At 44.2% G+C, this 24,013-nt stretch overlaps 1 protein-coding gene across 5 annotated transcripts in view; it reads right to left on the bottom strand.

Annotated features, from left to right (window-relative positions):
- Positions 1-259: 259 nt before the first annotated feature.
- Positions 260-24,013, bottom strand: part of zbtb16a (zinc finger and BTB domain containing 16a) — a 136,424-nt gene continuing 112,670 nt past the window's right edge. For all 5 annotated transcript variants that reach the window (XM_069709752.1, XM_069709750.1, XM_069709748.1 and 2 more), the window contains 3 exons: positions 11,237-11,407; positions 4,548-4,718; positions 260-511 (listed from right to left, as the gene is read on the bottom strand). In XM_069709752.1, coding sequence (XP_069565853.1) covers positions 282-511; positions 4,548-4,718; positions 11,237-11,407 — 572 coding nt within the window. In that variant the 3' untranslated portion in view covers positions 260-281. The remainder of the gene's footprint in view (positions 512-4,547; positions 4,719-11,236; positions 11,408-24,013) is intronic.

The following is a 24,013-nucleotide window of genomic DNA, read 5'->3' on the forward strand; positions in this document are numbered from 1 at the left end:
CCAAAAGTCTTCCTCCTCCTCTTCCTCTTCTTTTTTTTTTTGTGTCCCAACCGTCACCGAACCTCTTCACCCCCCCCCTCCCCCCCCTCCGTCGCTCGTCGCCGCCTTTTTGCATCAAAAAGAAAAAGTAATAGAAAACAAACCCTCTTTGCTTTCGAGGTCTCTTTCGCCGTCGACATCCCTCCACCCCCCCTCCCCCACCTCCCCCACCCGCTCCGTTACATTCCCCTTACCTCTCCACGTACCCCCCCCCTCCCTCTTCATTCACTTCCCCACCGTGCTCAGACGTAGCACAGGTACAGGTAGGTCTTCTCTATGCGCCAGTCCGGGGGGACGTCTTCTGGCTTGTGGCCTTTCATGTGCTTCTGCATGGCGGACAGGCTGGGGCAGTACTCCAGGCAGATGGTGCATTGGTAGGGCGACGCGCCGTTGTGGGTGCGCAGGTGCTTAATCATGGCCGAGTAGTCCCTGGATCGCTGGTGGCACAGCTTGCACTCGAATGGCTTCTCACCTACGGAGGACAGGACGGGGACGGGGACGGGGACAACAGCCATGTTAGCCACGTTCAGGAACAGTATTATCAGTGTGAAGTGTCTTTTTAGTGTCGTGTGGTTGGTTGTTTTTACTATTTATCCTCGAAGATTAAACCTGATTCTGTCAGAAGTCCTTTTCTGTTTCAAGGTAAAACACAACAAGTACAGATTTCTATTTCTCAAGCTGTTTAACTGATTTAAGTGTCTTTGCTGTGACGTCAGCGGTGTTTAGTCCCACATGTAAAGACATTATGAAGACAAACTCTACATGACTAAGATTACTATATATTAACCAAACAGACATGAACTTTCATGACCTCTGACCTTTCTGTAAACGTCAGCAAACACGTCACATCTTGCGAAATGTAACGGGGAAAGTACCTATCCAGGGGGAGGAGCTTAAAAAAGTACCACGAAACGGAGTTATTGGAACTTAAAAGGTTCTAAGTTCCCCTTGTGAGGACCACAGACGGTATCAAAGTGGACGGAGCTTCCCGTGTCTGTGTGTGTTGACAAAAACAGCCCCGTCGTCATGGAGATGAGGAGCGGCCAATGAGATCTAAATGAGTGAAAAATTCCTTTTTACAGAATATCTAATCAGGTGTTCGGGTACGCTCGACGAAACACAGCCAACTCCTCCAGGTGTCGGGGGGGGGGGGGGTGGTGGTGGTGGTGGGGGGGGGCTGCTATATTCAAGAGGCACATTTCAATTCAGCGACAGCAGCCCGTCTTCAAACGTGCTAATGATTTGAGTGATGGCGGCGAGTAATCCAGCGGCGCTCGAGCCCGGCAGACGCAAATTAGACATGTAAATGCTGACCTTTACCAACGGCATCTGAAATGAGCTGTCGGAAGAGATCTGGCCGCCGCGCCGCGCCGCTGTCACCTTTCAGCAGGCGAAGCCTCACGAGCGAGCTTCGGCAGAACGGGCGTCTTGTTCCTTTTTTTTTTTAAGCCCTGGTTAACCTTGACCTACGCTGCGGTGCAAAGGGGGGCGGGGCTACTGCCACGCAGCCAATAGGCATTAAAAGCAGCGCTGGACACCTACATGATGTTAATATTGATAACCGGACTGTAAACAGGGTCGCTTCAAATAACCAGCTAATAATGAATTGCAAATGGGGCTCCGGTATTGATCCGCCATTGGCATTTGGGATGTGTGGAGCGGGGAGGGGTGGGGGTGGGGGTGGGGTTGCCAATGTCGATGATTCATCAAGCAGCTCCCTTTTGTGCGAGGTGGCCTTTGACTGTGAGCTTGTCACTTGCTCTTGTTATCTGCTGTTGCTCTCCGGCTTAATGCAAAGCCCCCCCCCCCCTCCACACCTCACCCCCTCCCCCACACAAAAGGGGAAAGGGTGGACGTGTGGAGGTGGTAGTGAGGGGGGGGGAGCCAATTATTGGACAGGCTGCCTTGATAGTGTGGCTTAACAGCTGGCTTATTGAATGGGAGATGGGAGAGTGTGTGTGTGTGTGTGTGTGTGTGTGTGTGTGTGTGTGTGTGTGTGTGTGTGTGTGTGTGTGTGTGTGTGTGTGTGTGTGTGTGGAAGCATAAAGCCTTGGCTGCGTGCCATCCTGGTGAGCACGCCGCGGTATCCTCGCTCAGTCCTCCCGCGTGGACCGCCCTCGTTCTCCAGGGCAGCCGGCTTATCACTGTGTCAACATTTTTATGGGGCTCTAAATATACCCGGATCAATACCGAGTCTTCTGAGACATTCGTCTACTGTATCGCAGCAACAGAGATATTCATCTGGTCGGATTTCCTTCCTTTAACTGGCTCTGTGTCCTGAGATCGGAGGGTTTCAGCCCGTCTCACTGATGCTATTTTAAAGTGTCTATCGTACCCTGAAATAGAGCTTCACTGACGCTAGATTTTTCAAACCAATGTTGGTGTTAATATTCGACAGTTTACACAATAATCCAGCATGTAAAGAACACATAAAACACTTTAAAGGATGCAGGAAACTGGAAAGTACGCAAAGAGACGATGGATGTCAATTCCATATCAATGGGCTGAATACACGGAAAGCATTTGTTTAATCTGAACACATCAACTCACACGATGAGGAAGAGGTTGTGAGAAGATGCATAAACAGTAAACTTGATAAATAGTTCTTTATTAAAGGTCCCATATCATATAAATTTCAGATTTTGACTACTGTAAGTTTGTGATGTCACTAATGTCATATTTCCAACCTTTAATGTGGAAGAAAACACACAGTGAAGAGCTAAAAGCTACAAGGACAAAGAAAGCCTGTGATTGGCCTCAATGTTTTGTCAAACTATTATCAATATTGGATAATCCTGTCCACCCTCTCCACCACCTGCTGCAGGGACAGAGGAGGACGTTCTCCAAAAGACTCCTCCAGCTCCGCTGTCACAAGGACAGATATAGGAGATCATTCCTGATACAGGAGATCATTCCAGATACAGGAGATCATTCCTGATACAGGAGATCATTCCAGATACAGGAGATCATTCCTGATCCAGATACAGGAGATCGTTCCAGATACAGGAGATCATTCCTGATAGAGGAGATCATTCCTGATACAGGAGATCATTCCTGATCCAGATACAGGAGATCATTCCAGATACAGGAGATCATTCCTGATAGAGGAGATCATTCCAGATACAGGAGATCGTTCCAGATACAGGAGATCGTTCCAGATACAGGAGATCGTTCCTGATACAGGAGATCATTCCAGATAGAGGAGATCATTCCTGATCCAGGAGATCATTCCAGATAGAGGAGATCATTCCAGATACAGGAGATCATTCCAGATAGAGGAGATCATTCCTGATAGAGGAGATCATTCCAGATACAGGAGATCGTTCCAGATACAGGAGATTGTTCCAGATACAGGAGATCATTCCTGATCCAGGAGATCATTCCAGATAGAGGAGATCATTCCTGATAGAGGAGATCATTCCAGATACAGGAGATCATTCCAGATACAGGAGATCATTCCTGATCCAGGAGATCATTCCAGATACAGGAGATCATTCCAGATACAGGAGATCGTTCCAGATAGAGGAGATCATTCCAGATACAGGAGATCGTTCCTGATACAGGAGATCATTCCTGATACAGGAGATCATTCCAGATACAGGAGATCATTCCAGATACAGGAGATCATTCCTGAGACAGGAGATCATTCCTGATACAGGAGATCATTCCAGATACAGGAGATCATTCCTGATACAGGAGATCATTCCAGATACAGGAGATCATTCCAGATACAGGAGATCATTCCTGATCCAGGAGATCATTCCTGATCCAGGAGATCATTCCTGATACAGGAGATCATTCCTGATACAGGAGATCATTCCAGATACAGGAGATCGTTCCTGATACAGGAGATCATTCCTGATACAGGAGATCATTCCAGATACAGGAGATCATTCCAGATACAGGAGATCATTCCAGATACAGGAGATCATTACTGATACAGGAGATCATTCCTGATACAGGAGATCATTCCTGATACAGGAGATCGTTCCTGCCGACCGCAATAAGACTGTACAATAACTCACCTCTGGCCAAATCCATCACACAACAATAACACTGTTGACTGTGTTTCTTGGTTGTTTGTATATAATATATATAGATATATACTGTACTGTATATACTGTATATACTGTGCATTTTATATTTTTTTACTGCTATTTTATTGCTTTTTATTATTCTATTATTATCTTATTGCTTCCTGTATGCTGCTGTAGTGAAAAAAATTCCCCTTGGGGATTAATAAAGTAACTACCTACCTACCTACCTACCTACCTACCTACGTGTGTCACTCAGAAACGAGTCAGCCAATCAGAAAAGAGGATCTTTTCTATCAATAACGCCTTAAAGACACAGACACAGAAAAACAAGCCTGTTCCTCGTAGAGCTCCAGAGAAAAGTTTATGGTGCTTAAAACCACAGAAATATCTTCTCGTGAACATCAAGGCCGCAAATAAAACACCACATACGGGACCTTTAAAATCAAAAGACAGGTTTTGTCCTTTCAGTACCTGTGTGCACACGGTAGTGGGTTTCCAGCTGGTGCTTGAGGCTGAACTTCTTCCCACAGCCGTTACATTCATAGGGCTTCTCCCCGGTGTGGATGCGCTTGTGGCCCTTCAGCGTGCTCTCATCTCGGAAGCAGCTCCCGCAGAACTCGCACTCGAACGGGTGGTCGCCTGCTGAGAAGGTGGCGACACAGAGGGGAGACTTACTTCATCTGCAGACCGGGACGGACGCACAGACGAGCAGCAACAACACAACCGTGAAGCTCCGCCTTTCTTTACCTGCACAAATCAAACTTTAAGAAGACTTGGTTACGTTGTGGTGCCAAAAATAAATAAATTAATATATGAGTATGTATAAAAATACACGAGTCCATTGACTTTTTGTTCATCAGATATCTTTGTTCATCAGATATCTTTGTTCCAACCAGACTGAGCTAGCTGAGCAGTTCAGTGTTTCCACGTGTTGTATTTATTCAGTTTGAGCGTTGCTAAGGGTCGGCCTACTTCCTGGAGTAGTAAACATTGCCCACGTTACACAAGAGTCATTTTTTTTTTTTTTTCCAGTTCGTAGTCGTACCAGGCGTGTTGCCATGGAAACGGAGCTCGCACTAACAAAAAACAAAAGTTGAATATTTTGAGAACGAATCGCCCCACAATATGAACACGTTTCAGATTACACGTTACAGGTTGGTAACTCGTTGTATAATCACTCTCTTTTAAAGGCTTTAAATATATTATATTATGACATAATTGCAGCCTATCTTTGCTCTGCACAATCAAAACCAGTGTTTTACTGTTATACATGATGTTTTTGTTGAATTAAAATCCATTTTACTGCTGTAGTTCTTTAAAGTTGCGCTTATTTAAACTACTTTATGTCCTGTCGGTCAGTTTAATCAACAGTAATGCTTCATATTCTAGAAGATCAGCTGTGTTTCAGTTGTTTCTGTTCTGTAAGAACCACAAATCTCAAAAAAGGTCAACAAACTCAGAAAATCAAGGCATTTTTTCGTGAATCAAAGAGGCTTTTAAAATAGTTTGTGAAGCTTAAAAAGCAAAAAAATAAAACATTCTTAAAAGTAACTGAAACTGTCAGACAAATGTAGAAGTAAAAAGCACAAAAACCTCCAAAACTCCACCACTGCTGATGGGCCACACTTTCATAACGAGATTTAGATGCAGAAGCTGAATTAAAGTGGTTCACACTTTAACAGTCATATTTTGATGGTGCTTTAAAGTCAGATGGAGAGTTTTGTTAAAAATAAAAGTGAAGTTTTGGAGTTTGAGGAGCAAAAACTGTCAAAACTTAATCACTCTTCAAAGACACTCAACAATAATGTTGGTATTTTGGATATAGACTGTTTTATTTGTGGTTAAATCAACAAGAACGAAGCTATAAATGAAGATATAGATGCTTGTTTCTCTTCATCTTTAAGCCTTTCCCATCTGGCAGAATGCATTCTTATATTTTTATTTGCTGAGCGTCACATTTCCACCCTGAGACATTCGACTTGTTGCAGACAGACGCTCGGTACAGTTCCTCAGGCCTTCAGACATCAAAAACCACAACGTGGGCCGCTGCAGCTCGGCCACCGGGCCGCTGCAGCTCGGCCACCGGGCCGCTGTGATGGATATCCGATCAATGATCGGGGATATGATTTGCGGAAGCCTCTCACCGGCGGCCCGTGTTTGATGAGGGGCCGCTCTTTGCGTCATTTGCTTTGTCCCCCTTCACGCCGAGTAATGTTGTGGATATTTATTAATGTATTTCACTCCACCGCTGCAGGTTTAAGTCGCCACCAATGACCTATGCCTTTCATTATCTGCCTGTCCGAGCAGTAACGTGCCCGGGAATAAATTGCATTTCTCGTTATGTGCTGCCGCCGCTGCCCCGCTGTCAGGGAGACGATTTCAATTCAGTCCTGCATATTTTAGTTCACATTTTAATGCGTGCACGTACAGTACGCATGCATAGAGTGAGGAGAGACAAAGAGGAGATCCTTTAGATGCTGATCACATTTTCGCCGCGCTATACTTGTTCCTTGTGATGTCGGACGTATTAAAAGGAGGTGGTGTGTACGGCGGCGGGAGCTGGGTGACAAAAAAAAATAAAAAAAAAAAAAAAATCAATAAAAGTGACAGTCTTTATTTGTCTGCATGAAGTTATCAGTGGCTCCTGCTGTAAGACATTGTGCTCTTTCTAGCGTTTCAACCACAGCAGAGATCACAATCCATCACGGCGCTCGGTGGGCTCGCGCGACGCCGCAAGAATAATAATTGAGCTCGGATTCACCTGCCTTTAATTAGGGCCTCCGATCAGACCGGGCGAGTGGGATGCTAATACTCAGAGGGTTATTTACGCTTAATGTCCTGTCTGCTGCTCATAAAAAAAATAAAAAAAATCTGGGATTAGGAGGGAAGAGACGGCTGCAGTTCTCTGTTTAATAACATTTTTTTCGAGTCTTTGCAACGTGAGACGCACAAAAAACGATGCACACCCGATAGAGCTGGATATTTCATTACATTTCAACGAGGAATTTGCACAAATTTAAACACAAAGGAATACAAAATATGGATCTACTGTCTGGGGCATCTTAGATCCATTTAGAGAAACTTTATGTGAATGTTTATCCCATTTAAACTCATTTATTTCAGCTTCTGCAAAATTATCAATTTTCATTGCTGTTATTGACATTTTGTTGGATTAAGTGTTTATAATAATTCGATGAGTCAAATTAGCAAAACACGGCCCGAAAACATCAAAAAAAACAATAAAAAACCCAACAAATTGGATGCTACAGTCACTGGATTATATGCAATAAATAGACAACACATAATATCCTGTAATATCAGGATATCTGGTGTCAGCTGTCCACTTCCAGCCTCCTGTTGGTACCCAGGGTGCTCTCCGCGCTCGTTATCTCGCGCTGCCACTCGGGGGCGCCAAAGCACCCACCGGCCATGCAGAGCTTTAAATAAATCTATAATAACACAGTGAGGGATGTAAAAGGGAGCCGACAGGACTTCATTTTGGTCGGGAATATTCCGGCGGGGGGACACGTCCTCCGTCCTCCGTCCGTCCCACCGCTCCCACACTTCCTCTCTCCTCCTCCTCCTCTTTCCATCTTTTCTTCCTCTGTGGTGTGACCACATGGCAGATGAGGACCCGGCACAGTGAGGTGGAACCACAGCATGGTTAGTGAACCCAAGGGTGCCCCCGAGCAGCAGCACCTGCGTCTCCTGACCCTCCCCTCCTCCTCCTCCCTCCCTCCCTCCCTCCTCGTCACCTCCAACAACACCCCAAAGGAGGTGCTGCTGAGGGTGCATGTGCCCGCGGGCACCCGGGGCGTGTTCATTATCTACGGTAAGAGGCTGTAAATCACCGGGCCTCCATCACTGCCAGCACCAGAACCGGCTCATTCGCTCCCTCCTCTCTGGCTGTAGCACTATCAAATACAGCTGCGAACACAAAACACCCCCCTCCCCCCTTATTCACTCCCCCTCCCCCCACAGCAGACAGCAAATTGGCTCAGAGTTAAAAAAAACCAAAAAAACACACACAGACACTTACACACAGACAGTGCACAACAACAGAATATTAATGAAGGCCGGGTCTGTAAAGAGACAGTGTGTGTGTGTGTGTGTGTGTGTGTGTGTGTGTGTGTGTGTGTGTGTGTGTGTGTGTGTGTGTGTGTGTGTGTGTGTGGTGCAGCTGCTGTGACTGCCACTTTTACAAGCCAACATTGAGCTTGAACCTGCACCGTATATCCTGTAAAGATACACGCGTAAAACATAAAGAGGCGGCGATGGGCGTGTGGCGGTATGTTAAGAGGCGGTGATGAAACTGCAGGTGGACGCAGGAGGACGAGGGACCGGCGGAGGAAAAGATGGAGAGATTAAGATGCTGAAATAAACACCATTAAACGCCGTTCTTCGTCCTAAATGGTGATCCGGTGTCAGAGCGCGCGACCGACCGACCGGCGGCTGCTTTCACCAGATAAGGCTGCAGTCAGGTAAAATGAAGCACGCGTAATGAATGTCCATAAAAGTGCTTCTGCACGCTGCTGTCAGTTGATATAACAGAGCGGCGGGTCGACCAATCACAGAGCAGCGTGTGGAACGGGGCTCTCTGTGGAAGATGAGCTGCCGCACGTCTGTCCGCTGAAATTAGGGATGAATAACGGGAAAACGCCTCGCCGCGTTTTCGGAGGAATTCTCGTCACAACGGACTCCGGTTTCTTCAGGAAAACACCTGCAGGAACGACCGCACGGAGACACCTCGTTCCTGAAGTCTGACTCTCCAAATGACCACGGGAATATGAAATGGATCGTTCCAGTTCCTTTTCACGCTGCAACGTCGGTCTGAAACCAAACGCGCAACACAGAACCGGTGAGCGACGCAGAACGAAACAAACAACGAGCCAACATGGCGGCGTGTGAGGAACTCTTCCGCTCTGCCACTGCGTGCAGTCATAATTATAATCAGCTGAATCAGCTTCTTCAGTTCTTTCCATTTTCAATTGTATCTACAGTTACACAGATTAGAAATAAATCGTTCTAATATAAGATTTAACAAATAAAATGCAGTGTTTCCTCTTCGATTGGGACGTTGAAACATTTACGTTCCAGTTGTTATTATGGTTTACGTTGGCTTTACGTCCTTTGTGCAACTATCTTTCATAATCTAGATTAAAAAAGATCTTCATTTTTAAGACGTGTAGACAGACGTGTTTTACATTCAGCGGTGATTCGAACAGTTTGTGGATTTTGTTGAAGCTGTTTGAAGGGAAAGATTAGAGGTCATTACTGAAGGTCAGAAAGAGAAGGACTGCCACCACCTGTTTATTTCACCTATAATATATTATAGATATATAATATTTAAACATCCATAAATGCGTTGTTTTGATAAGAATCACTGACTTTATTGTGTCTGAAACTAATCTGCCGCCTGTTTTAATGGGATTTTTATTGTATTTTTTAATGCAAACTGGAAACTGAAGGTGCACGTATCTCAAAATAAAAACCTGTCAGGGACAAATGTCCTCATTTTAAAGTGTCTCTGCGTCAACAAACATGCAGGTAAACATACTGAGGTGGATAAACTCTGTTTTTGAGCACTATTTTGACTATAATGAGATTATTAACATCAAAGTGTGAACGTAGAGGAGCACCGTGCCTCTACTTTTTATTTAGTTTGATTTTTTTAGGGAGTTTAAATTAGGACCTATTCCTGTCTGTACAATAACTAACAATATAATAACCCCCCCACCCCCTTTACAAAAGGCTTTTTGCATCATTTCTATAGGGCTGGCTCGTTGTGATTGAAATCACGCCCGCAGTGGGACGAGGTTCAAAGTGCCGCCGAGTCTCATCTGCGCCTCGAGCCGAGGTGACATTTTGCGTCGCCCGGGTGGGCAGGTGGATCAGAGACGCTGCATGTGTCCCCTCCGATGTCTGCTGCACCGAACAGATGTGCGCTACTGTACGGACACCACCACCCTCCTCCTCCTCCTCCACCCCCTCCACCTTCTCCTTCACCCTTCCTCCAGCTCCCACCACCATCACACACTAATGGTGTATTCGCCTGACTTGTAAATAGGACCGACTGCTCTCATCTCACTGCCTTTCGTTTCAAATATTTATCCGTGAGCCGGTGAGCTAAATCGGCTCTGACAGTGAGACTGTTATTTAAGGTCGCAGACAGGCGGCTGGGTGAGAGATGGAGAGAGAGAGAGAGAGAAAGGGGGAGAAAAAAGCCTCCATCCCTCCATCGGTGAAATGGGATTCATTTCCATGTGTTCATATTCTGTCATGGCTACGTTTTTTTTCTCTTCCTCTCACTCTGAATAGCCACATCTGTCAGGCTACCTCTAAAAAAACCATAAATGTATTAGTATCCCGGCCTCATCTCCGAGGAGAGCCGGGGCTGCATGGGAGACTGGACCCAAGAAGAAGGAGGAAAACCAACAACAACAACAACAACAACAGAAAATAGTCAGTGTAAATAATCTGCGTCTGCCTGCTGCAGAATTCAGTCTGTGTCGACCAGAATTAATGCTGTTTATTCAGCTGAGCTACAGTAACGACTGAGGAGGGACGACAAATTCACTAAAAATAAAACATGGCTTTTTTTTTTTACTTTGTACGAGACTGTAAGCTATTTGTCAGAGGAATTTCTTTTCCTTTTCCTACTGCTGGCTGTACACTGCTCATTTTTTCATAGTCAGCAGTTATATCACCCGAATACACGAGTGGGAGGCGGTAATATATTTTATGGTAATCAGAATCAAAATAAACTCAGATTCACCGATTTTTTTTTTTTTACTTTTTGGATTTATCTGCTTCGAGGAACCAAAAATTCTTCTTCTTCTTCCTGGTCCCAATGAAACACAAATGAATTCAAGAATACTGAACGCACCATTTAAACACAATATCACCTGAATAAAAACGGTCTTTAAAACTAGATTTCGTAAAACATAATTAGTCTTTGTGGTGGCAGTATGGCAAATAAGAATGGAAATTTTGTTTTGTTATAAGATGAGTCTAAAATTTGGTCTGCTGTTTGTTTTATTTAAGCGATATTATACCCTCAGAAGTGACCATATTTGGACAAGCTGGGGAGGAGCGAGGACACTAAGCCCCGCCCAGACGTCACATCCCGGTGAAGATGGACAGCGAGCGCCTCCACTAACCTGTGTGAGAGCGTAGGTGGCGTTTGAGTGCAGTATGGCTGGGGAAGGTCCGGTTGCACTCGCTGCAGATGTAGCTGCGGACGCCGGCGTGGACCTCCATGTGCTGCTGCAGCGCCGTCTGGGTCTGGAAACGCTTCCCGCAGAGCAGGCAGAAGATGGCCATGTCCGAGCCTGCAGAGGAAAAAGATGCCACGAATTAAGTGAGACGCTGGGACACATCAACCCGGTAGACACGCTGGTCCACTTCAGCAAAAAACTTGAAATAGCTGTCGAGGCGTGAAAGTTACACATTTTAAAAGTGTGAAACCTACATGCACGAAAATGTCAAGGTCCCGCAACAAAGGCAACAATGGACATTTTTCGGCAGCATGTCGGACTGTCATGAGGGACGACGAGTTGTTTTTGTGCAGGTAGTAGGTTTTAATTTTTGCCCACTACAGGAAAACGTGTAACTGTCATGCCCAGACAGCTCAAAGCGTGACTATCTCACGTTTTGCTGTAGTCGACCGGCGTGTCCATGCAGCGTTTTGCCGTGTTTTACACATTTCATGTATAAAACGGATTTATAACAACTCGGGTCTTATTGTCACAGTTTTGCTGCTTCTTCTTGCTGATGCAATTAACACAGTGATTAAATATTACAGTTAGTGATGATGAGCACAAAAAACAGAGAGAGATTGTAATTATTGTCCCGATGGAAGGTTTCACGTGTGTTACTGTCTCCAACAGCTGGTCACACTGAAGGTTAATGATTAAGATATACGATGCACAACAAGTCAGGTGTGATGTCGCCGGCTCAGACACATTATATTTTCCTAAGTGTTCCTCCACAGGCTGACATGAAGCGTACTGTATTTATAGGATTAAAGTAGCGCTCAGTGCTCGTGTTTCAGGGTGGCTGTGCAGAAAGATAAAGATCTCCTATGCAATACTTCAATCGAATCTTGACTCCAGCGAGCAGTGTGCATTTTTCTCCAGCAGAGATAAAGAGCACACAGTTACAGGCACACAAACACATAAAAATCACAAACACAGGAACACACACACACACACACACACACACACACACACACACACACACACACACACACACACACACACACACACACACACACACACACACACACACACACACACACAGCTGCACGCTCCCTTGAACACACTCCCTTCACACTTTTTCAATTACCAGGCTGGGGAAAACTCTGGGGAAGGACTGAGTGTTTGGAGCTCAGTTTCTATTTCATCAGTCAATAACACATCTTTGGGGCAAAGCTGACACTAATTTAAAAATCTATGAAGAGCAGCCCGCCTCATGTTCATAACCACTGGAGGAGGAGGAGGGCCCACGACAGCCTCCGAGCACCAGATCAATCACCGTCTCGGCTCCGCACGCCGAACAGAACGGTGGATGAAGGGGGCGGCCCGTCGCTGGAGGATGATGACGATAGGAGGAAGGATAGCAAATGGTTAAGATAGGAGTTTGTAGTCGAAGGAAAAGTGAGGAGAAAAAGTCTAATTTAGCTGCATGCAGGGGAGAGAAATAAATAGACAAAGCTTCCCCCTCCCGACTTTAAGTCCGTCTCTATGTGTCATGTTCTGTTATAGGAGACAGGAAGCAGGTGTGTACTGGAGGGTCGGGTTCTCATTAGCAAGCGCGCGTGACTGAGAGCCTGTGGTGCTAATCTGTTAGCCCGACAGGTACGGGGAGTCGTATTCATGGTCCTCAGAGGATGATTCCTAGAGAACAACTGATTCATACTCATAACTTCAGATTTTCAACTTTTGCACCACAAATATTTCATTCTTCTGTGTAGATCTCCACCAGGAAGTTTCCTCGAGCTCCACCCTCTGGACAGACTTCAGATTTTTAGCCCCGCTTGTGGTAAATGTTGTTATAATCCTGTCCACCCTCTCCACCACCTGCTGCAGGGACAGCAGAGCACGTTCTCCAAAAGACTCCTCCAGCTCCGCTGTCACAAGGACAGATACAGGAGATCATTCCAGATACAGGAGATCATTCCAGATACAGGAGATCATTCTAGATACAGGAGATCATTCCAGATACAGGAGATCATTCCTGATACAGGAGATCATTCCTGATACAGGAGATCATTCCAGATACAGGAGATCATTCTAGATACAGGAGATCATTCCAGATACAGGAGATCATTCCTGATACAGGAGATCATTCCTGATGCAGGAGATCATTCCTCATACAGGAGATCATTCCTGATACAGGAGATCATTCCTGATACAGGAGATCATTCCAGATACAGGAGATCATTCCTGATACAGGAGATCATTCCAGATACAGGAGATCATTCCTGATACAGGAGATCATTCCAGATACAGGAGATCATTCCAGATACAGGAGATCATTCCAGATACAGGAGATCATTCCTGATACAGGAGATCATTCCTGATACAGGAGATCATTCCTGATACAGGAGATCATTCCTGATACAGGAGATCATTCCAGATACAGGAGATCATTCTAGATACAGGAGATCATTCCTCATACAGGAGATCATTCCTGATACAGGAGATCATTCCTGATACAGGAGATCATTCCTCATACAGGAGATCATTCCTGATACAGGAGATCATTCCAGATACAGGAGATCATTCCTGATACAGGAGATCATTCCAGATACAGGAGATCATTCCTGATACAGGAGATCATTCCAGATACAGGAGATCATTCCTGATACAGGAGATCATTCCAGATACATGAGATCATTCCTGATACAGGAGATCATTCCAGATACAGGAGATCATTCCTGATACAGGAGATCATTCCAGATACAGGAGATCATTCCAGATACAGGAGATCATTCCTGATACAGGAGATCATTCCAGATACATGAGATCATTCCTGATACAGGAGATCATTCCAGATACAGGAGATCATTCCAGATACAGGAGATCATTCCTGATACAGGAGATCATTCCAGATACAGGAGATCATTCCAGATACAGGAGATCATTCCTGATACAGGAGATCATTCCTGATGCAGGAGATCATTCCTGATACAGGAGATCATTCCAGATACAGGAGATCATTCCAGATACAGGAGATCATTCCAGATGCAGGAGATCATTCCTGATGCAGGAGATCATTCCAGATACAGGAGATCATTCCTCATACAGGAGATCATTCCAGATACAGGAGATCATTCCTGATACAGGAGATCATTCCTGATACAGGAGATCATTCCTGCCGACCGCAATAAGACTGTACAATAACTCACCTCTGGCAAAATCCATCACACAACAATAACTCTGTTGCCTGTGTTTCTTGGTTGTTTGTATATAAAAAACATATATATATATATATACTGTACTGTATATACTGTGCATTTTATATTTAATATTTGTTTTTTCTATTTTATTGCTTTTTATTATTTTATTATTATTTTATTGCTTTCCTGTATGCTGCGGTAGCGGAAAAATTTCCCCTTGGGGATTAATAAAGTAACTACCTAACCTAACCTAAAGATCGGCGATTTCTGCAGCCTCTGAATGCAAAGCAATTTCTTCCTGAAGATCGATGAGCAATAAAGTAAATGCAAACTAGAGCATGCATGTAACTGGTGATAAACTAGTTTCCACCTTTATATGTGTCGTCTTCTCCTGTTGATCGATTGCTTCTCGACTCTCTTTAGGATTCGAGGCACTTAAATGGCTTTGATTGACAACCCTGCATCCTATTCCCTCCTATTCCCTTCCTCCCCGACCCTTCCTTAGTTTATTATTTAACTGGACTAGCACCCAATCATTCATGGTCACATTAAAGATGTAAAAGCGATATGCCGTGATTGTTTTTCTTTTGGAGAATCTGACTGATTCAGGGGCAGAATAGGTGATAAAGAGAGTGGGAGAGGAGTGGATGTGGGTGGGGGTGGGGTGGGGCTGGGAGAGACTTTGGTCAAAGATAGAGAATTAGAGAGGGTGGGGGTTCAGGAATGTAAAAGGTCAGCCGACCTCTGACCTCAGGTTTGGGCAGAGGCTTGGTGGAAATATGAAACCGAGATACCGACATACGCTCCACCCAACCACAGAAAACAAACAAAGCCGGGGAACAAAAAGTGGAAGGAGCACGTGATAAAAGATGACTTTGAAGTTAACAGCGAATGGTGTTCAAAATGTGTCCGAGAGTACGGATGGACTTTAAAAGAGGTCTCGCTGTCACTGCTTGTGTGAAAGCAATATGATCTCGCTGAAGGAGCAGCACAGAGAGCAAAGAGTCGCTGTCGGGAATAAAGAAACTGGAACAAAGGCGGTATAACTGATGGACACTGGACATGCATCGCAGAACTAAAATCTCCAAAAGGACGACTGCAGCGTTGACTTTCTGAGCTTTAAAAAGTTGCAGAGTTACAAACAGCAGCCGTAATTTGAAGCCCTCTAGTGGCCGTCGTAGTTATGACTCCGGGGAGGAGGTTGGGGTGGATGGATGGGTTCACGAAGCACTGTATTTAACCACCACAGACATCAGTGCGTTTCCTGTTGTTGTTTCTTCCAACCATGACGCTCAAAGTCCTCAAACCTTAATGACGTACTTATTTGAACCCAAACTAAGATGTTTCCCAAAACCAAGCCGGTTTTGACGGCTAAAGGAAACCTTAACCATCATTAAATATTTAGTTTACTAATATTTTTCAACATTAATTCTTCACACTGTTATCTCCTACTGCTGATACCATACGATATTCTGTTTCGTTAATTGCAGAAAAAAGTATAACTACCTCCATGACATACTCCACTAAAAGAGCTTAACTAATAAAAAAAAAAGATATGAGGCATGGAAATACATTGTTTGGATAACAAACAAGTATAGAAGTACCAGGAGGAAATCGCTACCAAAATAAAGCAGAATATACTCGAGTCATATTCTTGAATTTAGTTTTTCTGGCACCACCAACCAGAAGACGTACAAATACAAATCTGAGCTGTTAAACAATATTTTTCCTCGACGTCCAGATGTTTGGTCAGTGCTCTTCAACAGTCCGTGTTGGAAACCTGCTCCTTACTTGCTGCCCTTGTAGTCTGCAGAGTGCAGCTCTGATCACTGTTAGACAAAATTAAGTGGAACAAACTATACAGTCGGTTCAGGGAATAATTGTGTGTTGCAGGAAAGTCGGTGGAGGTGTTGTCAGCCGCTGATAGATGAAGAGAGCAGTGGGGAGATAAAACAGGAGGGAGAGGGAGAAAAGTAGTTGACCCAGGAGGTCCATTACAGTGTAAAATTGAGTCAGCCCAAAGTGACACCTGAAAGGGGGGAGAAGGGTGGAGGGAGGAGGGGGGAGGGGGAGTCTGAGTCCTGTTGGGCTGTTTGGGAATAATTTACCTCCTCTAACCAGCTCCTCTCTCTACTTCTCGTGCCATCTATTTATAAAGGCCCGGGCACTTCCAGGCTGTTTGTGCGAGGCGGCTGCAGTGCCGGCAGTGTCTTAATGGGCCTGGAGTGGCAGCGCTGCTGTTATTTAAGCGGGGGATGGACAGAGGCCGGTAATGGAGAGCAATACTCCCCGATGGGAGGTGACAGTGGCCGGATAGTCGAGGAGCAGAGAAATGGCTTGAGGATAGAGGCCGGCCATCGAGGCAGGCGCTTTAGCTGACTTCAGTGTGCAGCAGGGAAACCACCGTGCTGCACACCTTCATCCCTTAAAACATCTTCAGTATCGCCATCGAGAACAGTCAAAGGAACTCTTTTTGTTATCAGCTGCAAAGAGACGACACCAAACCAACCAGGACTAAAATATCAAGTTTAAAAGTTTGTGTTGAATCAAAGATTGTGGCCAAAATATGAATCTGATGTGGAACTGATAATTAATGACCACTAGGTGCCTTTTTTCAAGGATTTTTTTTCAAGGATCTCAGTCCTTCATATTCATCCTGAAGTATCTTGAGTAACAGCCTTAAAAAACATACAAGATATACAATTTTTATTTCCAAAAGAACTCTTTCTTTTTTCAGTAGCTGCAAAAACAGGCGACACCAAACCAACCAAGACTAAAATATTAAAGTTCAAAACTTTAATATACAAGTGTTGAATGAAACATATGAATCTAATGTGAAAAATGACGAGATGCGGTACCATTACTGACCTGGATTTCTTTTTTAAATAATTTTAGTATTGAGTGATGACGAAGTGTCCTGACAATAATCTTGAGACTTTATGTAATAAGGCTTAAAAAGAAGTAAACAAAGATTGAACATTTCGGTGAGCAGTAAAATGAAACTGTAGGCTTCAAATCAGCCCTCAGAGACGTGGAGAAGATGCCACTCAGACTCCACACGCCTGCAGTCTGCCTCCAACATCTCACGCTTCAAGCTGAGCCTGACCGTCCTTACAATGCAGCCCGAGCGCACGTGTTTCCCGGACTGTAGTCGAGGCGGTTAAATGTGGCCTGACTGCGGTCTGCAATGCAGCGTGCTGAACGGAGGACCTGCCAGAGTTAATGAGGCAGAGAGCAGCGGGACCTCAGCACAAGGTGTTCAATCACAGGCCATTACCACAGCCCTCAACCTCGCTTACTTCTCCCTCCTGTCAATAGCAATCTATAGCAAGCTATGGTTTATCCATACAGAGGGCAGAGCGGCGACTGACTGTGGGCGTCTGTATCCCGACATTAATTGCGGGTGTCTCGGTTTGAGGCGTAATAACAGAAACATGATCCCAGCATGCTGCGTGTAAACGGTGACCTCTTGAGTTTTAACTCCTTTAAATGTGCTTTGTTTAAATATCTGAAAGAACTACGAAGCGGTACTTCATCTACGAGTCTTTTGTCAAATAAAAATGATTTCTCTTATCGTCAAGTGACCTTTCTCATTACATTTTTTCCTCTCTAATTTCATTTCAAGCATCAGAAGTTGCTGCTCAGAGGGAATAACACCGTTCTCAGAAGCAATCGCTGCGTTGGTCGGGTTTTTCTTTTTTACACATCAAGAGAGGCACGGAAGAAATGACCAAAAGCAAAGTGTGACCAAACAGCTGATGAAGAGGATGAAATAAATACACTTAAATACAAAGTTTGAGCAGGAAATATGAAGAACATGAGTGCTTCCACACAGAGAACACGAGTTGTACTTAACTCAACCTGCCTGAGACACATTCAGCCAATTGGTTGAAGTGTTAGGCCCCCAAAATACCCAGGATGCACTTTGGTTTACAGAAATAGACCGTTTCAGCTGATTAGCTCAGAGGAAGTTAGTGACAGAGAAATCACTCTTCGTATGTGTCCTGTTTAAGGTTCGAACAATATGCATTTTTTTTTTTTTTTTTTTTTAAATCTGTCTGAAAGAACGACGCTATCAACGCAGACAATCTCCACCCGAGGTTAGGCTCCGCCCACAGTGAGACACAGAGATCAGAGGACAGAAACACAGCAGAGACTCTCACACTGAGCTGGAAACAAACAGCTGCTCAGAAATGCATATAGAAAAAATAATACACATTCTGAATTTAAGATATTATGAACATCGATAAAAGAAGCTTATTCAGCAGGTTTGGTTGGAGCTCAGCTATGTGAATAAATGTCACTAAACATGAAAACTTGGAGACCTGTGGTTCGGATCACGAGGTTGTTCATGTACAAATATATGAGCCGTTATCCTCTAAAGTCAGACCCTTTCCTTTCCTTCCTTGCCTTGAATTATTCCACCCAGCACGGACAGCGTGAGCTTCAGCAGTCAGTCACAACCACGTCGGACCTGAGGGCTGAACCCGCCGCTCCGCTGCCCGCCACCATCTCACCGCCAGTCACCACCAACAACAGTCACAACAAACGCCGGCTGAGAAAAAGGAACAAAGAGGTGAAGTCCCCGCTGCTCTTTAGCTTCATCGAGTGTTTGTTGTTACTCTCATGTGCAATCAGGCTTCATCACACATCAGGTCACAGCCGCTCTGAAAAGGTCGCTGAGCACCTTCTTCTTTTTTCACCTCCTCCTCTGCGGGGCGTCATCGCAGATGTGCATCTTGTCATGAACAAACAAATAAATGCCTTCTGTGATTTATTCTCACGCGGGCTGGAAAAGGTCTCTAATGAAATGTTTGTGTTGGTCCCGAACACTCAGGGCTTCACGCTGCAGTCAGCGTAGCGTTGGCCGGTAAGACCTCCTGTGGGCAACTGCAGCCTGTCTGGGAAACCAGCGGACCAGCAGCCATGTAATTTCACCTAATGGTTCCCCTTTTATAAACACATTAAAGGGACGTTTAATGAAGTGACCGTCACACAGCTTACGAGGGTTTTTCTTCTAATTTTAAAACAAGACTAGCTATTCATTTTTAGGGTCATATCCCTCGTCTATAATTGACAAAACCTAAAATGTTTTTGATAATTATTATCCAGCACTGTTTAGCACTTCACTAGTTATATTTAAAGCAGTGAAAAGCCTCGTAGTGACTGAAGCATATGTTTCCCAGCAGGATAACGGCTCCTTCAGCAGATGATCCTGAAAACAAACGGGTTTTTTAACAGTTAAAAGACAAAATGGCTGTTTTTTGTTTTTTCTTGCAAACGTTCGGAGAAAGTTAAATTCACGTGTAAAACCAGTTTCAAGCCTCCTTTTCCTCTGCAGGACTGTACACTTGATCTGACTGTGCAGAGGAGCGACCACATGGTGCTAACAGAAGCTGCCAGCACAGATGCAGAAATGAGGAAATAAGCATTCGGATGAAGCGGTTTAGATGCGTTGCATCTGAATTACATCACTCTGCACAACCTCAGCAACGACTCCTGCTCATCACATTCAAACTGTTAATGGCTACGATTAGCCAGAAAACAGCCTCGGTTTAAGTTGGGGATCAAGTTAGGATCACTTTAATGGCTCTTCGAGGCCCTGACATCTGTTTACCACTCAAAGAGCTGCTAATTTATCGGGTTTTTGTGAAGATTTTAATGCTGAAAATATTTATTGTTCGTCTTTCAGTTTAGGGACACCACGTCTCTTCTTCGTGATCGATACGTGACGTTTCAGGAGTGAGTCTACATCTGGGGAAAACCTCTGGATGGAGGCAAGAAAGAATAAAGTGTTTAATCTTTCACAGGAAATACAATTAAAAAAACGAAATTTTTAAATGAAAATAGAGGCTGCAGACACAGTTACATCAAAATCTATTAATTTAAGTCATTATAAACTTATATTAATGTTTTCCAATCAGAAACTAAAGTAAAGTCTGTCAGCACAGATCTTACTGGAGGTCAAACCGCTGACCTTCAGTATGACATGACGAAGAAAATATGAAAAGAAAGACGTAAAAAAAATTCAGATAAAATGATACGAGAGAGAAACTGAATGCCAGATGGCCACAGGTAACCAAAAGAAATGTAATTAAACGATACAGAAAATCAATTTCTTTTGTTTTAACTCTACTCAGGAATACAAAAAACAACAATATCAACATTTATAACGGCATGGATTTTGAGTATAAGTCAAATGTAAGATGTTTGTGTAACTATAATCAAACAACAAAACGAGACGCTGAAAAAAACATCAGAAGGAAATTCTATTAGCACATCGGTGTGATCAGTTTAATTGAGGAGTGAGCTTAAAGAACTCTTCAAATTATTCGTGCAGGAAAAATAAACAAAAGAAGAAGTGGAAACGGAAAGGCGACGCGTGTTAGACGAGAGAAAGCTGCAGCTCTGCCCGGCTGCCTGCTTTGTTGTGTTTGGTGCCGGCTTCCCGCCTCCATCGAGCAGTGATAATTCACGTTGGGCCTGCAGCAGCGCTGACATTGTAAGATGAACTGCTCCCAGCTAGATTAATGCCACCAGATGCCAGGCGAGATGCCATATTAATTACCCAGAGATAATGTCAGCACAACCATATGGCAGCTCAACTGGCCATTTAGTTGACAGGGAAAGGTCTTTATAGCGCTGCAAATTCTCCTCGTCTGCCATATTCTCCCCCTACTGTAGCAACTGGAGCGCTTCATTACTATTTGCACGTAATTATTCCGATTGTCGTGTTAACTGAGGATCTGCAGGGATGTTTTGATGGCCAACAACGCGTTGTTAGGGAGGCTTAATGATTCAGTGTTTCCCAGCGTTCACGACGACTTCATTTGGAAATTAATCTTTGATCGAGGCTCGCTGAAGGGATGAGGACGGTAAGACCAGAACCAACAACGAACTGAGCCCACTTACAGGCAACCAAAGCCCGGTGGATTAACGCTCTTCATCAGAGATCCACTGTTGTCCACGACATTATGTAACTATCCTGTAAGTGCAGTTGGTTTTTGCACACCGCCCCTGCTGATGATGCCGTTTACTTTACAGTAAAATATATCGGCGATATTTTAAAGATTTACATCTAAATTAGGAACAAATAATATCAAGTTTCATGGTGAACATCAGCAAGGTGAACCGAACCGAACCGAACCGAACCAACCACCTCACAAACAGCCAACAGAGAGACTTCAGCTGAAGCTCATCGGCCGTGAACCAGAACCAAGAGGACAGAACATCAGTCCGGTTCTAGCTGCTCTGTAACAGGACCGACTTTAAGCTCCTCCTCCTCACATACGAAGCTCTTAGCGGGCTCGGACCAAGTTGCATCGCTATCTCTCCGGTACGAGCTTTATAAAAACAATTAGATCATCTGCTGCTGGTTTGTTGGAGGTTCTCTGCAAGAGCTGGACGGAAAATGGAGGACACACCACCTGTAGATATCAGGAACATTTGCTCAGTAAAGAAAGCTTTAAACATCTCTTCACTTTAGCCGTTAGCTTGAAGCTTTAAATGTTTGAACTCTATTTTATTATTAATGTGTTTAATTTGACTTGTTCTTACGTAGTTTATTTATTTTTCTTACTTTTAAATGACATTTTAATGTTCCTTTTTTTTCTATCTGTTTTCATGTGATTCTTGTATGAAAGGTGCAACAGAAATAAAATGTGTTGACATTATAATTATTAAAATATGCCAGACAGCCACACAGTTGTTATTTTTGTCTCCTGGATTTGTTGACAAAAAGAAAAATACAGAGTGATGCTCCTTAAAATTCACCCACTATGATGGAATACTTTCAACGAAATCACAGGATTTAAAAGAAGGCAGTAAAATCTGCTTTTCTACATTATGTTATGCCCTTTAAATGGTTTTCAGATTTTTTTTTTTTAATGTGCATCTTCAGCCACATCACAGCAGATCTCAGACCTTCCCTCTGCGTGACTGCGGCAGTTATAAATTCTGAAATGTCAGTGGAATTTATTTGCCAGCATGTGTTTGTTTTTTTTCCCGCTCCACCATGCTGACTGTAAAGATCATTAACGGAGCGAGCTGGGAATTAATGTCAACGTGAAAAACAGTGGCACGGCCCTTTATCATGATTTACAGTCGCATCGCCGGGTCCCCTTCTCTCAATGTGGACCCGTGGATCGTTTACAAAGACGGACCATGCTTTCCCCCCCTCCCCCCCGTCCCCCTCCCCCAACCACCGCCGGAGCACCCACCCCTTCCAATCCCCACAAATCCGATTTAATCAGACAACTTGTGCAGTGTGGCTCGGAGTAAGAAAAAGGATAATTAGTAAACAGAGGAGCTACTCGCCAGGCTTCATTGGCATTCGCACCGGGTTACTGTGTCGCATTTAAAATGCAGTCTGATGAAGTCTACAGAATCAAACCATTTGTTACTCCTATTGAGGAGGCTTCAGGCTACTGGCAATTAAATTGGAATTAGCGCTGGGGAATGAGATACGGCAGATTCATACCAAGGAGAGGAGGGAGGTGGGGAGGAAGGAAACAGAGAGAGAGGGCTCTGTCTGGACCCGCTCGCCACCACAGCGGGTCAAACCTGGAAGTGATTCGGTTTCCTTTATGTGTGTTTATTTCCTGCACGGCTCGTTATCATTCTTACAACCAAAAAAAATAAAATAAAAAAAATCCCCTGATTTATTTATATTTCTGTAAAATGAAGAGACTCGGAGAAAGACAATGGAGTAAAAAAAAAAAAAGATTATATGGCAAATAAAAAGAGACATTTGAGTAGACTTTTTGAGGAAGAGAGACAAGAAACAAAGAGATGCCATTTGCCCTTCCACGGTTGAATGGGCACAGTGGAGCTCAGCATGGAGAGAGTGTTGGTCCACTGGCAGAGGAAGAGAGAGGAAGAAGAGAGAGGAAGAGGAGATGGATGGATGGAGGAGGAAGAGTGGGAGCAGATAAATGAAGTGGAAATGAGAGGGAGCAGCTCCTGTGCTACAGCTGGCCTCTGCAAACTCCCAGCCAGCCTGACCATGACAACTGGCTCGCTCTTCCACTGCTGGGCAGGGACGGAGGGGGGAGGAGGGGGAGAGAGGGGAGGAGGGGGGCTGCAGCCGGGGATGTACTACTGATAAAAGGGCCAGCAGGAGAAGGATCTGACTTCATGTTTGGATTTACTAGAATAAGCCGTGATAATAAAAGAGACATGCAGGGCAACTCGTTCGTACCAAAAAAAAAAGAAAAAAGAGAACAAATCAGAATCTGATCAGAAGGCTTTTGGAGCCTCGTATTAATTAACAATTAATCACGATCTGGATTTTTTATTTTTTTATGAAGATGCAGATTATGTTGGGATCTTTGTTCTTGCATAAAAACAATAGTTAGTAAATGAGGAGTCAAACAATCTTGCAATCTTATTTGATTATAGTTATAATCTCAAAGGTCTCCGTTTCGTTATCTTTAGCAACCCCTGTGGTGATAGGCGGTAATTGAAGCTGTGTTTTTTTTTATTTTATTTTTTTTTTACTTTATTTTACTTTCCTGGGGTCCAAACAGTATCTTCT

This window comes from Brachyistius frenatus, unplaced genomic scaffold (assembly GCF_029030835.1).
Source record: "Brachyistius frenatus isolate BFR_SWC_R1_liver_20210118 unplaced genomic scaffold, ASM2903083v1 Contig_84, whole genome shotgun sequence".
In the NCBI taxonomy this organism is placed as follows: Eukaryota; Metazoa; Chordata; class Actinopteri; family Embiotocidae; genus Brachyistius; species Brachyistius frenatus.